This window comes from Phlebotomus argentipes, unplaced genomic scaffold (genome assembly GCF_947086385.1).
Source record: "Phlebotomus argentipes unplaced genomic scaffold, Phlebotomus argentipes genome assembly scaffold_18, whole genome shotgun sequence".
NCBI classification, from domain to species: Eukaryota; Metazoa; Arthropoda; class Insecta; order Diptera; family Psychodidae; genus Phlebotomus; species Phlebotomus argentipes.
The window spans coordinates 16,837,428-16,861,679 of NW_026776177.1; the positions used below are offsets into that span (position 1 = coordinate 16,837,428).

Consider the following 24,252-nt stretch of genomic DNA (forward strand, 5'->3'; position numbering starts at 1 on the left):
GTCACGACAAACAAAGATTTTCCCCGATCAATGTGCATCTCCCAGAGCGATAAAATCATCAAAGAGAGAGAGAGATACTCAATGAAAACTATCGACAAAGAGACATACTAAATATGATTGCGGAGAGGGATTGATGGCGAATTACTAGAAAATGCGTTCAAGTAACACTTTAACGAGGTCAAGCGAAAGAATGGCTCAATAGAGACTTTCTTGGGTCAACTTTTTTGCAGACATCATTTTATCGCCCCTTCTAATTTTATCATTCTCAGCCAAGAGTATTTGTGTCGGTGGAGCAGAGCTTCGGATGAGGAGTAATTGGATGACTGTGAGTCCCTCCCACACTTCCCGTGGCAGTAAAAATCCCCCTTCTGCTGAGGAAGTGTTGATTTCACTGAGCAAAGCCAAAGACGTGGTGCGGAAAACAGAGGCCAGGGAAATCAGTCACGTTTCTATCAAATTGTCAAATCGCCCTCAATGGAAGCTTGTGTGAGGTGAATCTCAGAGTCACAATTTGAATTCCGCACTGACAAGGCTCCACAATAGCTATAGACAATGTATCACTTTCCCCTTATTTACTCCGCAGGTAATTTAATTGACGGTCGGACGCGGAGAGAAGAGTCTTTGACTGACAAACTGTCTCGATGGCAGGAAAAAAGCATATCGGAGTGAATCAATTAAAATTCCACTCGATGGAATCGTGTTGCACGACACGTGACAATTTTCTCTGACACTTTTCCGTATTTCCGCGCGCGCCAAAGCTCCTCATCGCTATGAAGAAGTTTAATAAATTCATTCAGTCAAATATTATCGCTCAGCGAGAAGCGAGCGAATGACTCCGGATTCTCGAGCGCATCTTAAATACACCTCCTTGGGAATTAATTAAATTTCACCCAGGACAAAGGAACATGATATTGAGTGGAGCTTTTATGGCCCCAAGGATAAATTCAAGCGTCGAGTCGCCTTGTTTACCGTCAAATGCCAAACAGAGTCGCAAAAAATGCGCTGACGGAAGTGTTTAATTAAATTTCCCTCCCACATTTTCAGGTGACCAGGGGACATTCGGCTCCTTCCGGGCGCTTCTACAGTGGCTGGCAAGGGCAGTACTTACAATTACAACTAGGTGAATCACATTTGGAACACATCGCTACGTCGATGCACCGGCCAGGCTGCTCGTTGGTATCAGGCGCGTGATCTGTAGCGCAGTGGGAAGAGGCAGGGATGAGTAGGACAGCGGCGAGTCCGAGATGTTCCGCAGTGCAGGACCGCTCTCCGCGTTGAGGTTCTTGTTCTGCAGCTGCGACGACAGGAACGCCTCCACGTTGTAGTATGGATTCGCGGAGGCCGCCAAGTATGTGTAGTAGTAGGATGAGTAGGGGTTGGGCGGCGGAGGGGGCGGCAAATACCCTCTTCTGCTCGTACACACGCTGATGGCTGCAAGGAAAGTGTGTCATGTCAGTACCACAGTCAGTGGAGGTCCCAAACGTGGAATCTGAGTGAAGAACTAAGAACTCTAACACTTCAAGCTTAGTTCTTAGGTCTTCAGCTGGAAGACAGTGAATAGAAAAGCTTCGATGCGACAAACCACACTAGATCACATATATTTTACAGCCACTTTCTTGAACATCTTCAATACGAACGGACGATTATCCTGTTCTGATGTGTAGAAATATCGGTGAATGCTTTCTAATTCCAGAAGTCCTGAGAATAATCAGTTGTCTTATTCCTTTCCCGTCTATAATTTCAATGATTTCAATGCCAAGATTCTTCATCTAATTGCAATTTTGTCAATGAAATTCGTTCTGGATCTCATTCCAACTCAACTTCACGACAAGAAGGCAGTAATTGTGCCATTTTAGTGTCCTGTTTTAGTAGACACAGCTTTCCTCGGAGTTTCCGATAGTTTTCCATACTTGTTTTTGTCCTTTCTCTTGGTTTTACACGTTTTACATCTCAAGTTTGCGTCCTCAAATCAGGATTCAAGCCAACTTCAATGGCTAATGCTTATTATTCGGATCCTAAGAATATCACTGATCCTGGTATTTGAGTCTCCTTGGCTATGAATTCAAATCACAAAATTGCAAGAATGGCAACAAGGTTATCCTTTTGGCCATGTCTGTGCAATTATCTATAGATAATTGCATAAATGAAGTAATCATTTCCAGAGAATACACTGTCATCCAGGTGAAAATTGGACTGAGTTTGAAAGACGCAGCGAACACTTTTCCACACTTGAATATTTAAAATGAAAATCGTTTGCAAGCCAAAAACCACAGATTAGCCATTAAAAATGCAAACTCAAGGCGTCATTGTGTGCAATAAGTTTGCAGCTTTGCCTGGCGCGAGGAAAAAGGCGGGAAAAATCGATCATCAGGTGTAAGTGTATAACTGGGAAACGCTTATCCATAAAATTCAACGTGCAAGAGTCCGGGAAAAGACGGGGTTTTGATCGTAAAATTGACTATAAGGAAAATACATTTCAACTTTTAGTTTTCAAACCATTTCACTCCACCCCGTTTCAACATCCAGGGCACGTTATATTGAGCTGGGGAAAATGAGATATTGTAATCTCCATGTGTACACCTTAAGAATAGATATGGCTGATGGGTGGTATATGGCCCATAAAAGTCACTATGCACAAATGCACATAAATCGCTTTTCACCCTGAAACTCGCTAAGTAAACTTTATTGTAATTACTCTGCATGTTTGATGCATCCTCGCAAGGATACTCACACTACTCCACTGGCGTGATATTGGCCAAAAATTCACTCTGCAGTCCTCGTAAATTAATAATGGCAAGCGAATATAAGTTTCCACAGAACTTTTGTCTCTGCATTCTTTATTTTTCTCTCTCTCTCTCTTTCACTTCTAAGTTAGTAAATTCATATATTGGCGCGCTTTCCTTGCGCTCTTCTTGACTTTACCTAAGTAAATACGCATAAAATTTATCTTTATGAAGAGAGTTGGAGATGAAATTACAAATATGAGCGCAAATATCCTTGCTCTCGCTTTTGGACACACAGACTGTAAATTTTGAACTTGAAATAAGATGTGCCGACATAGAAAAGTACAAGCAATATAAATATTTACGCCGTGTCACTCGGTACTTATTAGTAAACATCACAATTTTGCTACCAACAGACTTAAAAGATACAGCAATGTCCCGAATAAGAAGAGTAATTTCTGCGAATTACAGCAAATATCTCGAAATACACACTTCTAAATGGCTTATCTTGATGATTTCATCATTTATTTTTTTTTCACAAAGCAAAAGGATTAAAAACACCGGATGAACACTTCTCCTCTTAAGTCGTAATTGCACAAACCGTTTTACATGTTCAGAGGAAAAATGTTTAGAATAAACATAAAAGAGGCATTAAATAGTAAAATTTCAATCTCCATAAAATCGAAGAGGACAATTCTAAAGTGTTTAATTTGTACTTAAAGTATACTTGCAGTGATCGTTTTTCTTCTAATTGCATTTGCCCAAGAAAATCACCTTGCCAAGCTGCAGAACGCGTATTTACACAACATGCCTCTTAATTGACTTCAACTTTAATGTCACGCCACACAATGCTTCGATCTTTTGCAAAAATTTTATGTAGAATTCACATAATAATAATTTGTTCTTATTCTCTATTGAGTTGCGCACAATGAGTGATTGCATTTGATAATTTAAAAAAATGTCTGATGAATATTCTTTCCTCTTTCTTCCCTTGCAAAACGCGCGCTGCAATAACAAAAGATTGCCATAAAAGTGATTTGTATGGCTGTGCAAATGCGATAGAAAACATATTCCTAAACATTTTCTCGAACATCGCAATTAATTAATGGGAGCACTTTAACGTCATCTCGAAGGTGAAAATCCTATTCGCCCAGTTGTGGCACGAATGAAAAGAATGGGGATATGAATTGGATTAATTCTGTATCACCTTTTTATTATTGTCTATCGCATGATGCCATTGTTGAGCCTCTCGGTTTTGCTGTTAAAATGAATGATAGCCTCATTGTGAAGGAGCATTTTGACTGCCAGAGTGGCAACTTAAAGAGAGTTTGTAGCAATATTCCCCGCGTCTTTATGCCGTCGAAGAGTTATTATCCAATAAAAAGTTTTTGCCAGACGAGAGCTAAGAAAAAAGAATTTCCTTTCATGCTCTGCAGTTGATGCTTTTGGTGGTCTCGCCTTCAATGCTCTGTCACCCCACGGAGACAGAGTGAAGATGCTGTAAAAGGATGATTCGACGGAATGAATTCAGTTTGTCCCGCAATGGTGAAATCATTGAGGGCTCATGCGGAGATTTTAACGAACTCTCGTCGTCTTTTTGCCAGCCAATCTCTTCTGGGAAATTCAACGTAAGAACTGCAGCTCCGAAAGGGAGAAATTTGCGCTAAATTTCCAGCCTACAAGTTCAACCACCCTCGACAAATGGCAATTTAATATTCAGCGTCACTGTCCAATTATAGTCTTTGAACTATTACAGGAGACAAAGAGTGAAATTGATAGTTTGCCACCGATTAAATGCAAATTGCTTCTTGAAAAAAAAGGGCGAAAAAAGTCTAATATGTCTGGACACATTGTTGAAAATTTATTTTAATTGAACAGCCCAATAATTTAATTCACCAATTGAAAATTCACATTGACGGAATTACAGTCCAATTAGCGATAAAAATTTCATAATTGTTTCACACAATGCCAAGCAAATAAATACAATACAGTTACACTCTTCGACATAATTCACCCAAAATTATGGCACACGGAATGAACTTTTATTGGGAATGTACATCACGGCAATTACCAATAATTTTCCCTATACATATGCATGCATATAAAAATCAAATTATGACTCATTGTTGTGTCGCAAAACAGTCCATCTTGCAGCCAACAAACAAGCGAACCAAAGTGATAATTGATTGACTCGATATCACGTTAGGCCAACTAATAATTCCGTTACAGTCAACCCCACTATTTTATTACTTTGTGCTTTTTGTCTCACAATACTACATATAATTGCATGAATAATTTATTATAGCGCACTCAATACTGGCGCGTGGATTTCCATTTTCAATCGCTCGGATGCCACAGTCATGTCTCCCCTAAATGCATCACTTACAACATTTTCGCGATGCCAGAATACTGATGGACAGACGAGTAGGAAGTTTGCTTGTTCTGACTTTTGCACATGTAAATCATGCTTATGTGAATTCTGATCAGGCCGCAGAAGCTTAATTGTTTATTTGCTGATGATCTTTCGCCACAGAAATGAAATATTTATAAGATCTTTGAGTGAAAAATATTATTCAAATTTCTCCTGCTTAGATATTTTTACCTTTGCCTTATTCCCAAGGGGAGATAATGCAGTCAGAAGTGGTGTACAGCCAAGCATTCCTTTTCATTCCATTCCTTTTCTTAGCGCTTATTTTACTGAGAAATTATCCCTATTCTTTAGATTTTCATAGATTTTTAAGCAGAATCAATAATAAAAATCCTTTTTTGGGTTATCTAACTAATCACGGACAGAAGTCGGGAAGATCGTTAGTTATTAGCTAGAATTAAGCATTTTCATGTGATAAACAAATTGAATCGAAGTATAACATAACCTCAAAAATAGTCGTTTCGACTTGGAAAATGTTCATTTAGAAGACTTTCTGGACAATTTTGACTGTGAATCAGCAATTTTGAGTTCATTGACAATCATAAGAGATGATTTTACGACCTAGAAAGCTTTCAAATTGAGTCTTTGAGGATCTTTTAGTGATATTTTGATGTTATGGTTGGAAAACATACCTGAAAAAGCGATTTTAGGTGAATTTTTTCAGAAACTTGCATAAAAACTTTACGGTTTTTCTTTTAATAATCCAAGAATTAATGTGCAAACAGTCGAAAAATATCAAGTGCTGTAATTGGTGTACACATTTAAGGCATATTATCTCCCCCTTGTCCTATTCAATAGGTGAAATAATTGTTTGCAGTGCACAAAAGAAGCTTAACAATAACATTCTATTTAAAATACTCCGGAAACTTGTGAAAAGAATGCTTGAAACTTTAGCAATAATATTGAGAGATTATTTTCTTTATTTGAAAAGAAACAATTTGCTACACATTTTCTTTATTAGATAAATTTGTTCAAATAAACATTCAAAACACCTACGAATTTCCTTGGCTCAAGCATAAAATCTGCAAAATATTAGTTAAGTAACCGATCCTGTTCCATTATCATAAAATTGGCACCTAACAAATATGTAAGTAAAATTTAATGTATTCAAGCAACTATGTGCGTACATAAATGTAATTTATAGGCTGTCGAGTGCTTCGAAGAGGCTCCAATCTGCCTATTTAACTCCATCTTTATTAATTAGAATATATGTAATATCCAGCATGATGTATTTTATGCTCACTTGACGCTATTTTCTCTGGAAAAATAGCTGTTGCGAGAGTAATTTGACGTTGACAAGGCATGGAAATTTTTGAACTTTTTTCCCCTCAACTGACAGCCGATGTTCTTGGCGTTGCAGCGGTATTTATCTTATGGCTCACGTATTATATCACATAGAGCCTCGTAAAATTGTACAGTGCAATTTTTATTGTTGGCAATTTGAGATGTTATTGTCTATAAATAGGAAACTTGTACGCAAATGCTGTGATGCGCTTCCTCGAGAGCACTTTGCCACCTTCGCGGCCAAATCGATATCCTCTCCGCGAGTGTCTTCGAGCGAAATTTGATCAATTGATTGACATGAGTGCGGTCAGAGCCACTCATGTGTGGCAATATGGAGATGTTCCTCGTCATATTTTAGCGAATTAATGATGAGTGAAGGGCAATTATCCGCGGAAACATTCGATACTTTGTTGTGGGAAGTTGTGGACGTTCTTGGCATCAGCGACGCCTCTGGTGTGGGGCAATTGACTTCTTCATTGACCATTTCTTCAGGCATTCACTTGTCCATCTCTCGATGGCTGTCCAATTGACTAGTCACAACATCCTCGATGGCGAAAATTTATGCACCGCTCATACATTTAATATGTGGCCTGTCGCATGGAAATAGGCTCATTATTGTTCATTCGCTCCGCAAGAATAAATGCGTTATGATAACTGGAAGTGACATTCATTGACAATTTACCAGCTTCGGCCGCTCAATATGGATTTTGTCGCAGACTAACTTGCCCGCTTCGATTGCTATTTGTAGCTAGAATGTATGGCGAGGCTATCGTCTTCTGCCACCTATTTGCTGATAAGGATGTGTTTGTCAACCGAATGCAAGCAAATTTATGCATTGGATCAACTCAAACACTCGCTTGTTCCCCAGCCACTTGCAGGTGATTTACCAGAAAGAAAGATTATGCAAAATGACGAAAATCTTGTGCTACAGAGTTCAGAAAATATGCTAGATTCTCAGAGAAGAAATATATTTCCTTAACAGTGTGTAACAAGTTCTTTTATTCCTTCGCTATTAATTATCGTGCAATAAATTGAAATTGCTCTGCAAATCCATCAGCCTCTTCAGCACACCTCGAGAGAGCTTTTTTCCCAATGGTTTTCATCGGAAGAATGAAGGGAAACTGAAGCATTGGATATAAATGGAACACAATAAAACAGAAATTCAAAGGCACTGAGGGAGAGAGTGAGAAAATTGTACAGCAGAACAAGACAGAAGAGCTTTTCTGAAGTTACAAAAGAAATCTCCTCGGCTAATAACTTTTGTGCTGGGGCGGATAAAAAAGTGTGCAAGAGAAAAGAGGTGTTGATGAAAAAGAGATTAGGAGTATGAAATTACTTATTGCACTCTTGGCATGTTTTAATATAAAAATTTCCCACTGCATCGAAAAGGGCGCGTTATGAGCTTTGGAGTAAAACAAGAAGTTCATTTATTTCCAACTTTTATGATTACGTTTAATGTGCATATGAATTCTTAGGGAGAGAGAGAGAGAATTAATTACACTCCCCGTGAAAGCATTTTCGCATACTTTGACTACAAACATCTTACCATTCGCCTCTGGACATTAATGGCTTTTCTCCTTGCACTTTTTTCTCTCTCACTCTCGCGTTCCGCTCTTTTGCTGGCAATCTTCTTTTCCACAGCCATCCACTTCTTATTGTTGTCAATTTTGATGCAATGCTGCCCATTTTTCATCTCCGCCGTGAAATATCGTTGGAAATTGTATTGAAATTGATTCGTGTTGATTGATTTTCATTCGCCGACAAGTTGATTGGAGAAGTCCACGTGAGTTTCTTGATTGGTGATGTTGATTGAAGATTTTGTGTTGATTGAAGAATTCACTTTTAACACCAACATTCACAATACCGCAAATACTAATATCTACTCACAAATAATCATTTAAAACAATAATTATCCACAAGGGCTCTGAGCAAAAATGCGTCCTTTGCGTCCGAAGCACAGGAGTTTAAGCACTAAGGATGATTGTGATGAAGAGACTAAAGAAAACTCGGCCGTACACGCATAAGTTTATGTACACTTAGTGGATAAGACTAAAATCTACAAATAAAATAGCACGAGTGCAGCCGCCAACCTTGGCTGCAACCGCAAAAACGATCCTTGGGATAAAGATACTCTTAATCTTGTAATTTGAACTTAGGTGTGTTACGAGTGATCGAGCAATAAAATATGTGTTGCTTCATTTGCATATCCTCTCAGATGTTGATTGATGAAAGGCTCTTCAACACATGAAATAGCCCGCGGTTGATTATCATCCACATTGTCGGGTGGAGCCCCTCAATTCGGCTCCATCGTACATGTTCAGATTATGCATTCGAGTATACTCGTTCACTACGCATTGACCTAGATTGTGGAGCGAAGAATCATGTTTAGCAAGCTTTCGAAAATAAAAATCCCACCATTATTAGGTTCCTATATTAGAGGACAAGATCTTAAGCTTGTCTACCGAATTAGAAACTTATTGAGCCAAATGATTCCTGAATAAAACTAAAATTACATGTTTTTCAGACAAAGTCTTGAATCCATAAAATGTCGAAACAAGATGGTTTTTTTTCTCCAATGCGACTAGATTAAGTAAAGCTTGTAACGCAATATTCTTTGCCGCTCTGTGCAATAAAATTCGATATTGCTGGCAAGATGCAATTAATGCCCGCATATAATTTACGCTAATGTTCTATACATATTAAAATTGTACATTAACTTCTTTAGTATTAACAAATTGCGAAACATCTCTTAATTTATCAACGAATCAAGTGGTATTTTAGCATGCAAACCTTCTTCAATCCTTCGTGCCGCTTCTCTCACGTCCACATTGGCATTGTCCAGGATCACATACATGAGGGGCATCAGTTCCCAAGGATAATTGAATTTATCCAGTAACTTCTGACAGTTGTCGAAGAACACCTCGGAGCTTTGACCTGGGAAGAGAAAAAGAGCCGAACGTTAAAAAGTGCATCAACAGAATCCCAGCATTTACGGCATGTCATTTAATGAATAGTCGCGAAGGAAGTATTAACGTGTTGCACTCTATCATTAGCTTCCATTAAAATCAAAGATCACATATGAAAAGGTGCGTCCAGTGCAAAGTTATTGCAAATCTGTTATCTGTCCTAAGTGCCTTTCGTGTTGATCTCGCGAAGGCATCTTTTCTTTCCGTCTTCCTTACAAAGGCACATAATATTAAATTGAAATAATTGTCTTTGACGAGAAATCCAGTGATTGGCAGAGTTTCTAAGCCATTTCTGGTGTCTGGCAGTGAATGTGGAGTGGCGTTAAAGCTGCCACACACACTTGAGATTACTTGAGTTTGACTTGCAATTTTCTTTGCTCGTGTCACTGATTTATTGAAAATCACAAGGTGATCAGCACCAGTCAATGATAACAATCTAAGTATGTCCAAAAGCGTGCGTTATTCTCAGACATCTCTCCAATTTGCGACTGATAGTGACGATATTGACGACTTTGAGTAAAATATTGGATATCGCAGATGTTTATCGGTGCATTTGTGATGAAAATATATCGATTGTTCAAGCTGAACATCTTGTTTGTGCCAGTCTGTGCCTTAGAAAGCACACCTCGCTGTTTAGTGACAAATCAATGCTATTGTAAAGTGTCTAAGCCTTCAATTATTATGAATTTATTTATAACCGCGCCATTTGAAAGTACAGCGTTAGATGAAAATTGAAATGCAAACCACCCACGATTTCAATAATATCACCAAGTAAGGCGTATTACTGTTCAATTACAGTCAGCAATCCTGGTGGCACAAGCCTGAAAAACCAGCGTTTCTGCCACCAACTATTGAAATATCAAACTTATGACTTTGCCATATAAAATTGATTGCAATGAAAGTTCATTAATATTTTATTGAGGAAGCATTTTTGATTGATGATTAGAGTGAGATCATTTGTCACATGCCGGAGCCGGGCCAGGGACTCGGGGAAAACCAGTATTAGATGGAAAAGTGGGAAAAGACGATGAAATTGGAGGCGATAGTGTGGAAAAGAGCGCGCGTGGCGATGCTGAGAGGCGAGGCGGAGCTTTCGATTCATTGGTCGCAAGCGTTCTCCCTACTGCCAAGTGTTTCCCTCTTGTACATGGCTCGAGAGTGGCATAATGCTGAGAGAGAATATGCTGTAGTGTTCGGCTCTATGTACCACAACACTATGCTCTGTCCCATAATGCTGCCTCTAACGGCCGTGGGAATGAGCGGTGCAGCTAATGCCATGTGCCTCGCCGACTCTCCCGAGACCACGTGGATGGCTCTCCACGGCTTTTGGCGCAGCTCAGCCAGCACGCAAGCCGTGTCGGAACGCCTGAATTACATCCCCATCTCGCTCTCACGCCGCACGGGGGCTCGCAATTGCCACCCCCGCGGGCCCGCTCCCCCGCCGCGCGGATCAATTGCAGCCAGTGCGCCCCAAAGAGGCATCCCAGCACTTGTGCCAACTGCCACGGGGTGTGAGTCGCGGGGAGCGTCATCAGGAAAGTTGAGGAAGTAGTAAAATGTTTTATGGCAAACCATACATTTTATTATAAACGAACGAATGAAACGAATACACGGAGCGAGAGAGAAAAAAGAAGTGCTGCATTTCTGCTTGAGAGCTTTTATGTTTCAATGCGATCGCACGGGGGAATTGGCGGACGGAGGGAGGCCCAGTCTCTCCCCAAACAAAAGGCACTTCGCCCATCGAGGGTGCTGAAGAGATGCACACAAGATGACTATAAAAGGATTCAATGCAGTACTTCGCGAGTTTTCAAGTCTTTTCGCCATGTCGGCGCAGTCCCAGATTTTTGGGCACACTTCCGATTCCGAGTGGCGATGTTGGCGTCTAGCAGGATTTATGTGTGCAATGTCTTCATTCCAGCACTCTGTGGAATCAAAACTCGGGAATCGAGCGATTTCAGGACATCGAGAGAATCAGGGAAAGACACATTTTGGCCCTGAAAGATGGCTTCACAGCCTCTAACGGAATAGATCAATTCAAGATAACTAACTAGAAAGATTCTGAATGGTTAACTTTTCGAAACACGGAGGATTTGAAGCTGATCTACAAGTTTATAGAAGACTCACAGTTTCTAAATTCACCCTAAAATTCAGTCAATTGATCGACAAGACGCAAAATTCCTGAATTTCAACTTTTCTCTTCCAAAACCCCATTTGCCCAGTGAACACGATAAGGCGGACAAAATCAGAGAGAACAGTTGTAAATGCTGAATCTCAGGAGACTCAAGTATGCAACCATTCGGAGATATCAACCCGTTTTTCGGTACGACGTCCAATTAATCAAACAACGCCATTGCGGTGCATATTTATGACTGGATTTTATCGCTGCCACATGAGGACAATCAATCTGAACGGTTCTTCTGCATCACAGACATATTCAACAAGTTAATAAGACTCCGGGATAGCGCAGAAGGGTTGCATTGAATCACATTTGAGTGCAGCACTAACAAGATTAGGGCAATCCAGTGACCCGGAATGCAATCTTCGAGATTAAGTGTGCAAAAAGCGTCTCAGCGCCCAAGTTTATAATGCAGGGTGTATAATTTAAACACATTCAGTGATTGATTGCTATCAAATTTTATGTTTGTCGCTGCATTTTCCAAATGACGCTTTACGATTGCAAAATTATACACGGACACTTCTCTTTGGGCCTGCGAGTGAGCCAGAGCGAGACTCACTCCATACCGAGAACTCATTATGATGCCTTCCAGTTGCACTTTGTGCCGCGAGTCGTGGAATCTCTCGCGCATACATAGTTTTAATGTGTTGAACCCCATCTTTTGCCGAGAATTTAATATTTTGTAGGCGGTGACTGCGAGAAATTCGCAAACATTACTCTTCCTCTGCTTTGGCCTTTGAGCCATGCGGAGTGTGTATTTCCTTAGAAAGACATAAAAATTCTTGTACTTCTTTTACTACTCCCTATTTAATTTTATATGTATTTTAAACTCTGCGCAAAATAACCACAATAACTCAAGCTATTTTGAGTGTGGAGGAAAATCAAATAGTCTCCGCGCGAAGATCGCTTTGAGTGTGGAAATAAGAGAGCCAACAATAAACAGCACAGAATAATTTGATGGAGGTGAGGAAGTGCAGAATGTAGTAAAGTGTCTTTTAATCTCAATATTAAACCCATCGAATCCAGGAAATAAATGGAAGAATTTTAATTGTCAAGCAAATTGTGTGGACAATTCTCACGCAGAGATTATTCCGCATTTGTTTTATTGATTCCAAATTGATATTTAAAATCTCCTAGTCTGACCAGATAACTTCCCCTTGTGTGCTTGAGTGTTTTCCCTTCGCCTGAGGAATGCACCATTTCATTCTCTCTGCCGCATACACACTCCAAACTTCGCGATAGGTATAATTATCCTTGGGTTATGGCAGTAATAAACAGAAACGTAAAATATAAAATACTACTTTGCAATACTGCATATGATTTAGTAGACAAATAAAATTCATGACTCGTCCATTCATGATGAAGGAGAAATTGCACATTTAATGGGTCCTCCTTTCGTGTGTTGCCCGGCAAATCCCATTCAGAGAGAGAGCCCAAAAAAGTCCTCCACTCATCACCAGAAAATCCCATTCTTTTGTCCGACAGCCTCGTGATTTTGCGCTGCTCAACAAAAGCGCGCCGAAGCTTCAGAATATCGTCCAGTGTCATGAAGATATCGGCTCGAAAAAGGGCCTCGCAACTTAGACATTATTGTTAAGAGGTCTACTTACTCACTATGTGTACGCTAATTGGATCGTAAAACGATACAAAGCCACAATTTTGTTATTATTATAGGGTTCCATGGTTGAGGGTAACAATCTGCATCGGTTGGTTTCTTGTTTTTTCGTACGTTTCACGGCACACACAAAAGTGCCTCGTAAAATTTGTCCGCACACAAAATTATATTGAGTCATGTACTTCTTTGTAAAATCATGCACATTGTGCAGAAAGGCATTCTTTCTTCCATGGAAGGTCAGTCGGAAAACTTCGGCTTGAATTCTCGATTGGCACGAAAAATAAAAATTATTTTCTTTTGATAAAATCCAATTATCTTCAAGAGTATTTCAGATCAACAGAAAAAGGCAAAGAGAATGATTTTGGTTAAATTTTACTCAAAATTTGAGCTCTGTTTTAAATAGTCCTGGAATAAAAAAAAATGCTAGAACCAAAGTATAAAATTCAACCTTCAGGAAGAAAATTAATCTAAGGCGTCGTAGCAATTTTTCTTTCAAAAAATTTCAAATTAGCTGTCAAAAATATCGATTTGTAAAAAGGTTTTGTGAGATTACGATTCATATTAATTACGAAAGTGAAGAATTTATCCCCTGACACCCCTCAAACCTTTTAAACCTTGACGTCTGAAGCCAATTCATATATTTAATCGCATGAACACATCAGAAGCCAAAAAATTCACGTTACAACCAAGGCAATCATGATGATTTAATGTAGATTCTTTGTGCATATTTCAATGCACCAGATTGAGGTTATGTGTTTCTGGACATCTTTTGACTTTTCGCAAGAAAACTGATTGACTTCCCAAAGCATTTGCAACTCTTTGCATCCAAGATATTCCTCGGTAATCTCCAAAAACTCCTGGAAATTCCTTAAGATTGGTTTACGAAAAGCGTAAAGTTGCAACCATAATTTATAGTCTTTACGAACTGAAATACAAAAACTGTAAAGCTACAATGACTTGCAAATGAGTTTGGATTTGAGCGGTTCTACATTTGGTAGAGAAAAGATCTACTCAAGAACTTTATGCTCGACTCAGATAATGATATTCATCAACATTGGTCCAACTGAAATTATGGGTCACAACTTGGCGAAGAAGATATTCAACTGAAAAGCGAAATGAATGATTCAAACCCTTCAGGCTTGCCGAATTCTAGAGGTCATTTGCGTATGCAATTGAAACATAATAACCTTGCTGACTGGTGTACATCAAAACTGCGGATGCGGGATTGTTCTCAATCAAAGTATCGAAGCAGACACTCAACACGCGTTCAAGACAGGTTTACATAAACACCAGGATGATACATGAGATGTGGAAGCGCATCGTGATTACACGATGAAGTACAAAGTGAAAATTATCCGCGGTGTAAATTGAAAATAAATTTGCGGCAGAGTTCAAGTTCAGTGTACATTTTTGGCATGTAGATTGAATGAATTTATATTTAAGTGTATTAATAAATCAACACACATTCCCTTTTCTCATCATGAGGTGCAACAGTGTGAAAGATTGAGAGAAGATGTAATTTGAATTGGTGCGGTTTGCGAGCCTCTATTTTCAGCTTCTTCCGTGCACTTCCATTCACTCCCGAACATGATTTACAGCCAGCGAACGAGGAAGGATTTCATCATTCAGTGCTCGCCGGTGGGCGTATGAATGTACACATACATATTGTATAATTTCACACCATTAAAATCATTCCTTCCAATTGATACGCGCTATTGTTTCTTTTCTCTTTCCCGGGAAATTCCTCCATGTGATTGTTGACTGTCTTGGAAAGTCTTCCCTGGAAGCGATATTTAAATCAATTTGAGTGGAATGGCTCAAGAAGATAAATTGCGAACAAGAAGAACACTTTCTGGAGTTAAACTAGAAGAGTCGTAAAATTTTTATTCCACCTCCATCGCCTCAATTTTCTAAGGATGGCAAAAAGTCACTCCGGCAAATACGCGTCTGTAATGCACCTTTTACATCAAATTTATATTTGTGGTCAATAAAAGTGATTGGCATGAAAAGTCAGCGGTTTTCATGTCTTGTTATCGAGACCATGAATATTAGATGGGCTGCAATGAATTAAGAGGATGCAGCCGAGTTTCTGTGAGACAAAGGACACGAGAGGATGATTCAGACGGAAGTTCGCGAAGGGTTGGCAGTCAATTGGAAAATTCACTCCTGTGTATAGACAGACATTTTTATCACCGACATTGTCGAAGCGAAAGGGAGGGAATAAATTAAATTTTATTATTAACAAGTTGAACTTTATACATTTTTTTTTTCTCTTTAGCCCTCAAACTCTCCCTCGCGTATCTTAGAAATGTCCTCGGTGGAAAAATGCTTATAGAGTGTCGTAAAATTTTTCCCGCGAATTCTGCGCTCTGGAAATTGACAAGGAAGAGCGCGTATAACATGCGAAAGTTTGCATTTTTATTGCAATCACACATACACTATATTGCTCATAAGTAATAATTTCAAGGCGAGATGGCACGACATCGAGGATGGATCGCAAGAGTCTCGAGAGCGACGCTGCGTCGTAAAATATTTATTAACGCATTCCCTGCCATGGACAATGAAATATTATCAATAGTGGCAGATATGCATTTAAAGTGTAATGGGATTAATCCCACTGTTTAATTGATAGTGGTTCTGTGTCAATTGAAATCTGCTAACTTGTCCTCTCGGTGCAATAAATGTCTCTATTGGTCATCGCGAGCGAGAATTGCTGATGTGAGAGTCCACAAACTAGGCAAAGTGGTGATAATATTCTGGAATTTTCTAATTAAATGTCATGATCGGAGATATTTTGTGCAATTTCTTCTAAGAATACTATGACTTGTAAATTCACAAGACTGTTGATTAATATACAAATGTGTACACATAAAGGGTCCTGAAAGATTTCACAGGGAAGAGAGTAATAAATCCTCGGACATTTGCCACATCTTCATCACGACGTGAGGAAAATAGTGGCAAAGAGAAAAACGACCAAAATAGTAGAAATGTCTTACTAAACTCTGGATTTTATTATGTCTAGACTTTATTGCCATCGCAACTTCTCACCCAAGAAACTCTTTGAGCCACACAATTTCACATGTCATCCAAAAGTACTAATTAACATAGGCAAACTGAATATTTGACACGCCGCCGAACAAAGAATCACATTTCTTCAACAAGTGATCAGAAAATCAAAGGGTATAAAGTTCAATGTGTTCGTTAAAAACTCATCTATTTTCTGTGTAAGTAAACATATTTTATCACTAAAAGGAGTGACTATATTAATTCCTGCTCTACGCCTACTTGTAAGCTCCGCCTCATATTCATTATGATATGCACCTTTCAAGGATATACATTAAAGACAACTTCGAGCTTGTGCAGAAAGCCATTATTCTTGACCACAGAGACGAGTGCTACAAGATAACAAATCCTTAAGAGTGCTCGAGAAATCATAGACGCCCCGCCCACTCGAATGCCCCGCCCATTTTATGTCCCACATCTCCTATTCGCATTCTCAAACACTCTGTATATTTCTTCACTGTCATTTGCCTGGCATTATTCCGAATAATTTAGTCACACGTTCCGCGTGAGTGAAGCACCCCTCGACTGAAAAATCGCAGTCGCCAGAGCGCAGATGAAACCGCTGTGACACTCTTTTCTCACATGGTGAAACCGCAAGGCGCAACAATGTTGTCTGAAACACGTGTTCCACTGTGTTGGTGAATCAATAGATTACAAATTGTTTCCCATTTGCGGAAATTACAAAGCAATGAACCGGCTCAGTGTCATTGCCATATTTGTGTGGGCAGAGGAAGATGTTTGTGTGTGGTTTGGGGAATTGAAGGGACAATGAACGCCTCTTCCTGTTTCTGTGCAATACTTCTCCAGAAAAGCTACAAGTGAAGGGAGTGCATTGGATAAAGTGAAAATGCACGATATACCAAATGATTCTCAAGAATATCAGACTGGCCAATTTGTGGTGAAATTTTTTTAGGGGAAGGAAATTATGTATGTAGTTCTTCCCATGACGTTCCACTGACCACTATACATATAAGTACAATAATGTTACTTCGGCTTGTTTGTGGCTGCAGTGATGATGGTTCGATAAAGCAGCTTGTTGAGAGAGAGAGAGAGATTTATTCAATGGTCCAATAAAATTGTTTGTTCCCAATCAAATGTATCAAAAGAGTCTCTCACGAATGGCGCATATGAAATGGATGAGAATCTATGCACAAAATATTGTCAATATGCCATAAAAGTCTCTGTCAATTTCGGAGTGAATCGGTTGCAGGGATAATTCAGTTTTCGGGATAGATTGACTAAGTGATGCAAGAAAAATCCTCAAATCTCCCAACTCATTTGTCTGAATCCACTGAGGCGTAGCCCAATTGTGCCAACTGAGCGTCCAGCGGCTCTCGTTCCCATCACTGGAGATTTCCCAGTGTTTGTTGCTTACTTTCTCGCCATGCGGCGAAATGCACTAATTTCCTGGGCGGGGGTGCAAAACACAAAATCGCTTTGTGCTCCATCGCAACACAAACGGACCCCATCTTTCCTCCCCATCGGCGGCCCGACCAACAATTACTAATCCCTGGTAATACGGTGGATGAAACGGAACTCCATTCGCGCCGAGGGAACACAACACAACACATTCGCACTCATCTCTCTCTGCGATGATCCACAGAGGCACATGCATAAATTGATTGTGGGTGATAAATGTTTGGGGCCACAGGCGACCGATTAACACTTTCTAGATGACGATTGCGCGCTCAACCCCTTGTGCGGACGCTCCTTTGAGGGGTGCAAACGATTTATTTTTTCAATCACACCGCATGCACACTTGCCCATTTCGCGCCAAAACCCTTCCACATAATTAATTTTCAATATGAAACATGACCTTTCGCTTGCTCACCGCACGATTTCACATTACAGGTCATTCTTGATTAATTTTGTGTGTTGCAAAATTCAACTGAGATCACTATCACTTGAGTGCAAGAGATGCTCAAAAATGCGTAGAATAAATAGATTTATATAATTACTTTTCCGCAAAGTGAGGAAATGTTTCAATGTGTAAACATAAACACACATTGTATGTGTATAAAATTTATTTATTTTAAGCACGCCCTTTAGTCACGTTTTCATGCCAGAATGGCTAATTCAAATTGAGTTGTTAACGAATTATCGCGTAACGGCATGAAGTTTAAAGCCCAGATTTATCAAGAAGATTCTGGGTGAAAGGAACTTTGCACACTCTCCAAAAGGTGAAAATAACTAGTCGATTTTTGAGAGATTTTAATAATCCCAATAAAATATTTAAATATTGATTTTTACATTGTATGGAAAAAGTAAAATAATCAAAATTTGAAGAACAAAATTCATAATAAAGATAAAAATCGAAATTCTTCCATTCATCATTTCAGAAGAAATACATTTTATGCTCAATGCAAATTAATCTGCAATGACAGAATGCCTTCAAACAAATTTGCTGCGCGAGAGAAAAAGCAGCAAAGGTAATGTAAAGTGTTGCAGTAAAACTTGTAAAAATGACTAAAATTTCTAGCAATCCATTTTCATGACATGAACAAATTTATGACCACCTATAAAATTCTAAACCATCTTCTCTTGCATCGTTCTAAAAACTTTTGCACACACACAAAATCCCTTCTTGTACATTTTCATTGCTATAAACGCCAGTACTTGTTCCTCGTCTTTTGATGTGCTTCCACTGCTTTAGTTGCATGGTGATATTTCTGTTTATGGTTTATGGCCGCCTTCAACACTATAATCTCGCGTCCTGTTCGGAATGGGTGTCCACACGTCCAACTTGCTTTACGATGTGAGTCTCAAGGAAAATTTCTCGGGCAAGGCTTCAAATGCCGCGCTGGAGGGAAAATGTCAGCAGACTTGAAGTATTTGAATTAATTGCCAAGCTCCAGTATTCATGCTCAATTTTTCGGTTACAGAACATAGAAAATGACCTGCACACGAATCGGTGCTAAGCAGAAGTATATATTTAATTTGTAGAAATGCCAGAGTAATAAAAATGTGTGGCGAGAAATTTATGTTTACGGCTAAAAAAGTCATAATCAGTAGCTGAGTTTCTGTACAATTTCTCCTCTCAATGTGTGAAATATTGGGTGCTTATGCGAAAATGAGGAAAAACGCAAGAAGCGCGCATTTGAAAATCGTAAATCATCCTCTTTAATAAGGTACTCGAAGTACACTTCAGAATTCTTCGCCTGTTTGAGTTGATTACAGTCCAGAAAATCACACTCGTGCCGCTTTGACAATGAGCAGAAACACATGCAGTTGCGAGGACGAGAGTCCTCAATATCGAAACTATCAGTCAAATTGAATTACTCGGAAACCATCAACGAGACACGATGGCAAATTGGATACAAAAGCATATCCCCCATTCATATCATCAAACTCCCCCACCGAAAACGCACCTCTTCAAACACATTTCCGTACTATTTGAATATTATGTAAAAGCATATTCAGCGATATTCTGCAACATTGCTAATTTCACTGCAAATTCATGACAGTGACCTCCCACGTAATTATGCACACTAAGTGTCATCCGCAGACATTTCAGGTCGGCCTTTGTTGTGTACATCGCGCTTGTCTCTGCCACGGGACACACACTTCGCGGTGGAAAGAAATCCAGGTTGCAGAAATAATGGTAATAGTGTACAACAACCAATTAAAGCAATCTCATGTGCACGCAATTAAAACTTTACAATTGCAAATTTCTCATATGAACAGTAACAATTTATCGAATTAGTGAACCCATGACGAAATGAAAACAAACCACTTAACAATGTTTCTAACACAAGTGGTTTATCTCACATTATGATCTCTAATTCATATGGAAAAACCCTCAAATTCTTCATGATTCTGACGATGAACTCATCTCTTTGCAGCAATTTCTCACAATATGCGTGTACGTAAAGTGATTGGAATGCCATTTGCCTCGCGGATCTTAGTTTACCTGCGCATAAGATAATAGATTCTATAACACTGAATTTCCTTTTCACATTATAAACAATACAACATCTCAGCGATAAGGTTAAGAGTGAAATTACTCGAGCATTGTCAAAGATTGATTGAATATGAAAAATACATGGCGCCTACATGTACGGGTGATTATTTCACTTGTTAATGCAGAATATCATATTGTTTTTAAAATTACACAGAATATATCAAGAAGGAAATCATATGCATTCAATCTGTACACAACTTTTGCAGTTTCTTGCATGCATTTCCAACTTATCACAATCCAATTAAGGTTTTTCCTTGGGTTTTTTCTGTTTCAAGAAGTTTAAGCACTTCAAATGCTTGAATTTAAGATTGTATGAAGTGATCCTAATGTCCCAGGATTCATTCATGACAAATTTGTTTCTTGATTTTCTGTTTTTGTCATCGGAAAATGCTTAGAAAAATTTTATCCGAATTTTAAGGTTATGAATCCTGCTTCAAAATCCTTCTAGGATTGATTTTATTCTTATCAAACCAAGAAATGAGTGAATATAGTGAATATTGCAAGGATCCAACATGACACTACGCTCAAATTGGTCACTGTAGAACACAAACTGCGGAAATAACTGAGCAAAAATACATTTTTCAGAATTGAAGCGATATTTTTGAGGTTATGTTTGGTTCTTAAACCAGTTTCCACGACTCAATTTTAACAAATTTGAATTTTTCTAACGCAAATTCTCTGCTTTCACACAAACAGCATAATTATTATTAATTATAATATAATAATTGTATAATTATAATATAATAATGATAATTATCTGTTCTAATTCACTCACTTAACCTAGAAAGGCAATAAAATTGATTTTTCTAAGCGAAATTATTTAGAAAATGCCTCCATCTGTTGAAAAAGAGGCTTTTTCAATGCAAATATTCTAAATATTTTACCACTTCCGCCAAGCTGTACACCACTTCCGACCACAATATCTGCCCCTTGGAGTGTATCTCAAATTTAATGTGAGCCTGATAATTTAGTCATATCATCCAGTGGACAAATAGTCTTTTATTTGGATTTATAATCACGCTCAATCTTCAACTCATCACGTCAGCTGCTAAGCTTATTTGTCTTCGGATGGCGCACAAGCAGTAAAAACACTGAAAGTCCGAGGAAAAAGCATATCTTCCGACCACTAAATATTCAACTGACGCATATCGATCGTATTAGAGAGATATTTCCGTCCAATAATTGAGACTATATTACACCTCTAATAGTGATTCTCTGGATTATAATTAGAAACTACGTTTCTCTAATTACAATCAATTAATTAATTTTCCTTAAGGGACACTTAAGTGTCTGCTTTAATGGATATTTCAGCCGCTTCAGCATGTGAAAGTGCCGCGGCGAAGACGCTCTGCAAGAAGACCAACAGTTTCAATTTCTCGTCTGTCATCACTTCACCGAAATATAACTAGAAGTGATAAAAATCTGCTACCAAATTGTATGTCCTGCACTTGCAGGAAGAACTATACAGACAAATCCCTTGTTTCTCCCTATCTCATGTAATCTTCCAATGAACTTAATTACAGATTATTATCATTTGTTACTCGAGAAAGTTGTAAGTGCGATATATCTTCGTCAATTGCCGTTCAGGCGGTTTGCATAGAGTGTTTTTTTTGTGATCTTGTAATTTGCCAGCACACAGCATTCCTCGAGCATTAGCTTGCGTGCCAATCAATGGTAGCTCGAGGGAAGCATGAAAACAACAATGTTTTGCTGCCTCTTTTTTCAAGAGCACAAACACACCGTTCAGCGCTTCTTTGTGCACACTTTACACTTGCCGTGTGTAATGGATGAAATTCTGGCCAACATCACGATGGCATGCGACGCCGTGGACAGGCACTGTAGATATCGTCCTATTTGTATCATATGCATCACATGAATATGACACAAAATTCCTCTTATGTTTGTTGCTATACGTGCCGTTTGATACATTATTCAATGCGTTAAAATCTCTCTAGATAATTGGTTTTGCATAATTTTCCCAGCGCCCAAAACAAAAATTATATGTATTACATGTGTAAAAGTGGCATTGAGGGTGAGATTGTGTCGCAGAATCGCTGTTAATGGGCATTGTGAGGGTGAGTGAATCATGTTCAAAAAATGATTGGATCCTTCGGGGAGAATTCCGTGTCACAGAGCAGTGGTTTGTCTATCAAATCCATTCAGAGAGAGAGAGACCCCTAATATTACTCGCACACAATGCATATTTTGTTGTCCATCGCGCTGTCTATATGTGCCTTTTAGATCAACCTACAATAACATGCAGTATAAGTATATGCAATTATGCTGGCGAGTGTGGGTCAGAATGGCCACGGGCTATTGTCAATGGCAAACCAATTTCTCCCTTGCGTACCTACATTTTACACTACAAACCATATTCGATTGAAATGAGAGTCACTTTGAAATGCGCCATGGAGAGAATGCGATCGTTTAATGTTCTGTTGCATGGGTTAAGTGCTATGCATGCGAGTGTGATGATGTTCATTAATAGTTACAAGGGGGTTCGGTGGGTGGTCGCATTAAGTGTTGGGGTAAATTTGAATACACCACCTCGATATCCATTACACAATTGAGCGGAACAAACAATTTGGAAACCACTAGTGGCCGTATAGATTGACCAATTAACATGATTTGTCCACTCCTGTGATCCACTCCTCAAATATGTCATATCGAATGCAATTTAATATCAATGCGGCAGTGAAATATGAAGACATCCCCAAAATTCACTGCCCCACAAAAGCTCCTATTTCAACCAAATTCCGCCCCTCAGCCAGAACAATACACATAGAAAAACACTGGATGCGACGTAAACCCTCAAATCCAATCGGAAAGAGAACATAACAAAGTTAATTTATTGGTCGGAAATGACATTTACAGCTTCTTGAGCCGTCTCTCGAATATCCAAAACACCATCGGCAACACATTGAGATGGCACTTTAAATGCGCCAAGTGTGAAATCGAAATGAAATAAGCTCTAAAAATTTTATTACCACGAAATATTTATGATTATTAATTATTGCATTTCAATAGAATCGTGACGCACTCCGAGACGCCTTTTTCTCAAGACTTGTGCAAAGTTATGAGGATTTAGGAAGATTGCTTCTATATATTAATTAATTGATGTTGATCGTAAACTGCCGCCCAGAAGCGGAAAATGGTTATATGAAGTGAATTTTGCACTAAGTGTTAGTCAATTCGAGCAACACACATTAAGCGCGATGCTTATTTGGTATTTTACAAGATTTCCGCTTTCCGTCAAGGGAAAGATAATACGACTAAACAGTGTACACATTTTCCTGTCACTTCCACAAATTCCGTGGGGGAATTATAGATTTTTTCAACCGCCTAAAGTATCATAACCTAAAATTTAGGAAACCTTGTCTTAAAAAGACTCAAATATATTTGTGCGACCCTGAAAAAACTACCAGAGAAACAGTTTCTAGAAAATAATTTGAAGGTTTCAGCAGATATTTCTATGCGATTCATTTTTCAATCGCTCTTTCGGATGCACTTTAGAACATAACCTATAAATTTCAGAGACATATTAAAAAAAATCCTTGGAAGAAACTTATTTGGAATCTTTAAAAGGCAAATCTGAAGAATAATAATCGGTTATAAATCTATAACAAGCTGAAAAGCTCTTGAAAAAGACAATTTGGTATACTGAAACAGTATTTTAGAGGTTTTGATCAATCTTAGCATATTTAATATGAATTTAACATTGAAAGCTTGTGATCTTCATCAGATTTCGCTCTTATTGTGTCTGTAAATACATACTATACCAACTTAGGCACAATAATGAATGATTTTGAAGGTTATTTAATAGCAAAGTTTGGCTTTAATTAATCACATAACAAAAATGTGAAAAACAATTCTTTCCTCCAAGTATTGCGTTCATTTCTTTTGAAAATAACTTTTGAACGCTTCATATTGAAAATATTCAAGCATTTCCACTGAAGTGTACACCACTTCTCACCATAATATCTCCTCTTTGCTTTACGCTTCATCAACTGACTATTTTTCGGAAGAATGTTACACA

At 38.7% G+C, this 24,252-nt stretch overlaps 1 protein-coding gene across 5 annotated transcripts in view; it reads right to left on the reverse strand.

The window, feature by feature from the left end:
* Positions 1-24,252, reverse strand: part of LOC132260261 (protein doublesex) — a 72,028-nt gene that overhangs the window by 13,166 nt on the left and 34,610 nt on the right. For 4 of the 5 annotated variants that reach the window (XR_009468357.1, XR_009468358.1, XR_009468356.1 and 1 more), the window contains 3 exons: positions 9,226-9,369; positions 7,982-8,794; positions 1,109-1,431 (listed from right to left, as the gene is read on the reverse strand). Coding sequence is in view for 1 of the 5 variants with exons in the window: in XM_059758272.1 (XP_059614255.1) it covers positions 8,703-8,794; positions 9,226-9,369 (236 nt within the window). In the remaining 4 variants the exon portion in view is untranslated. Of the gene's footprint in view, positions 1-1,108; positions 1,432-7,857; positions 8,795-9,225; positions 9,370-24,252 lie in introns of those variants that run through there. The other variant, XM_059758272.1, reaches the window with a different exon arrangement.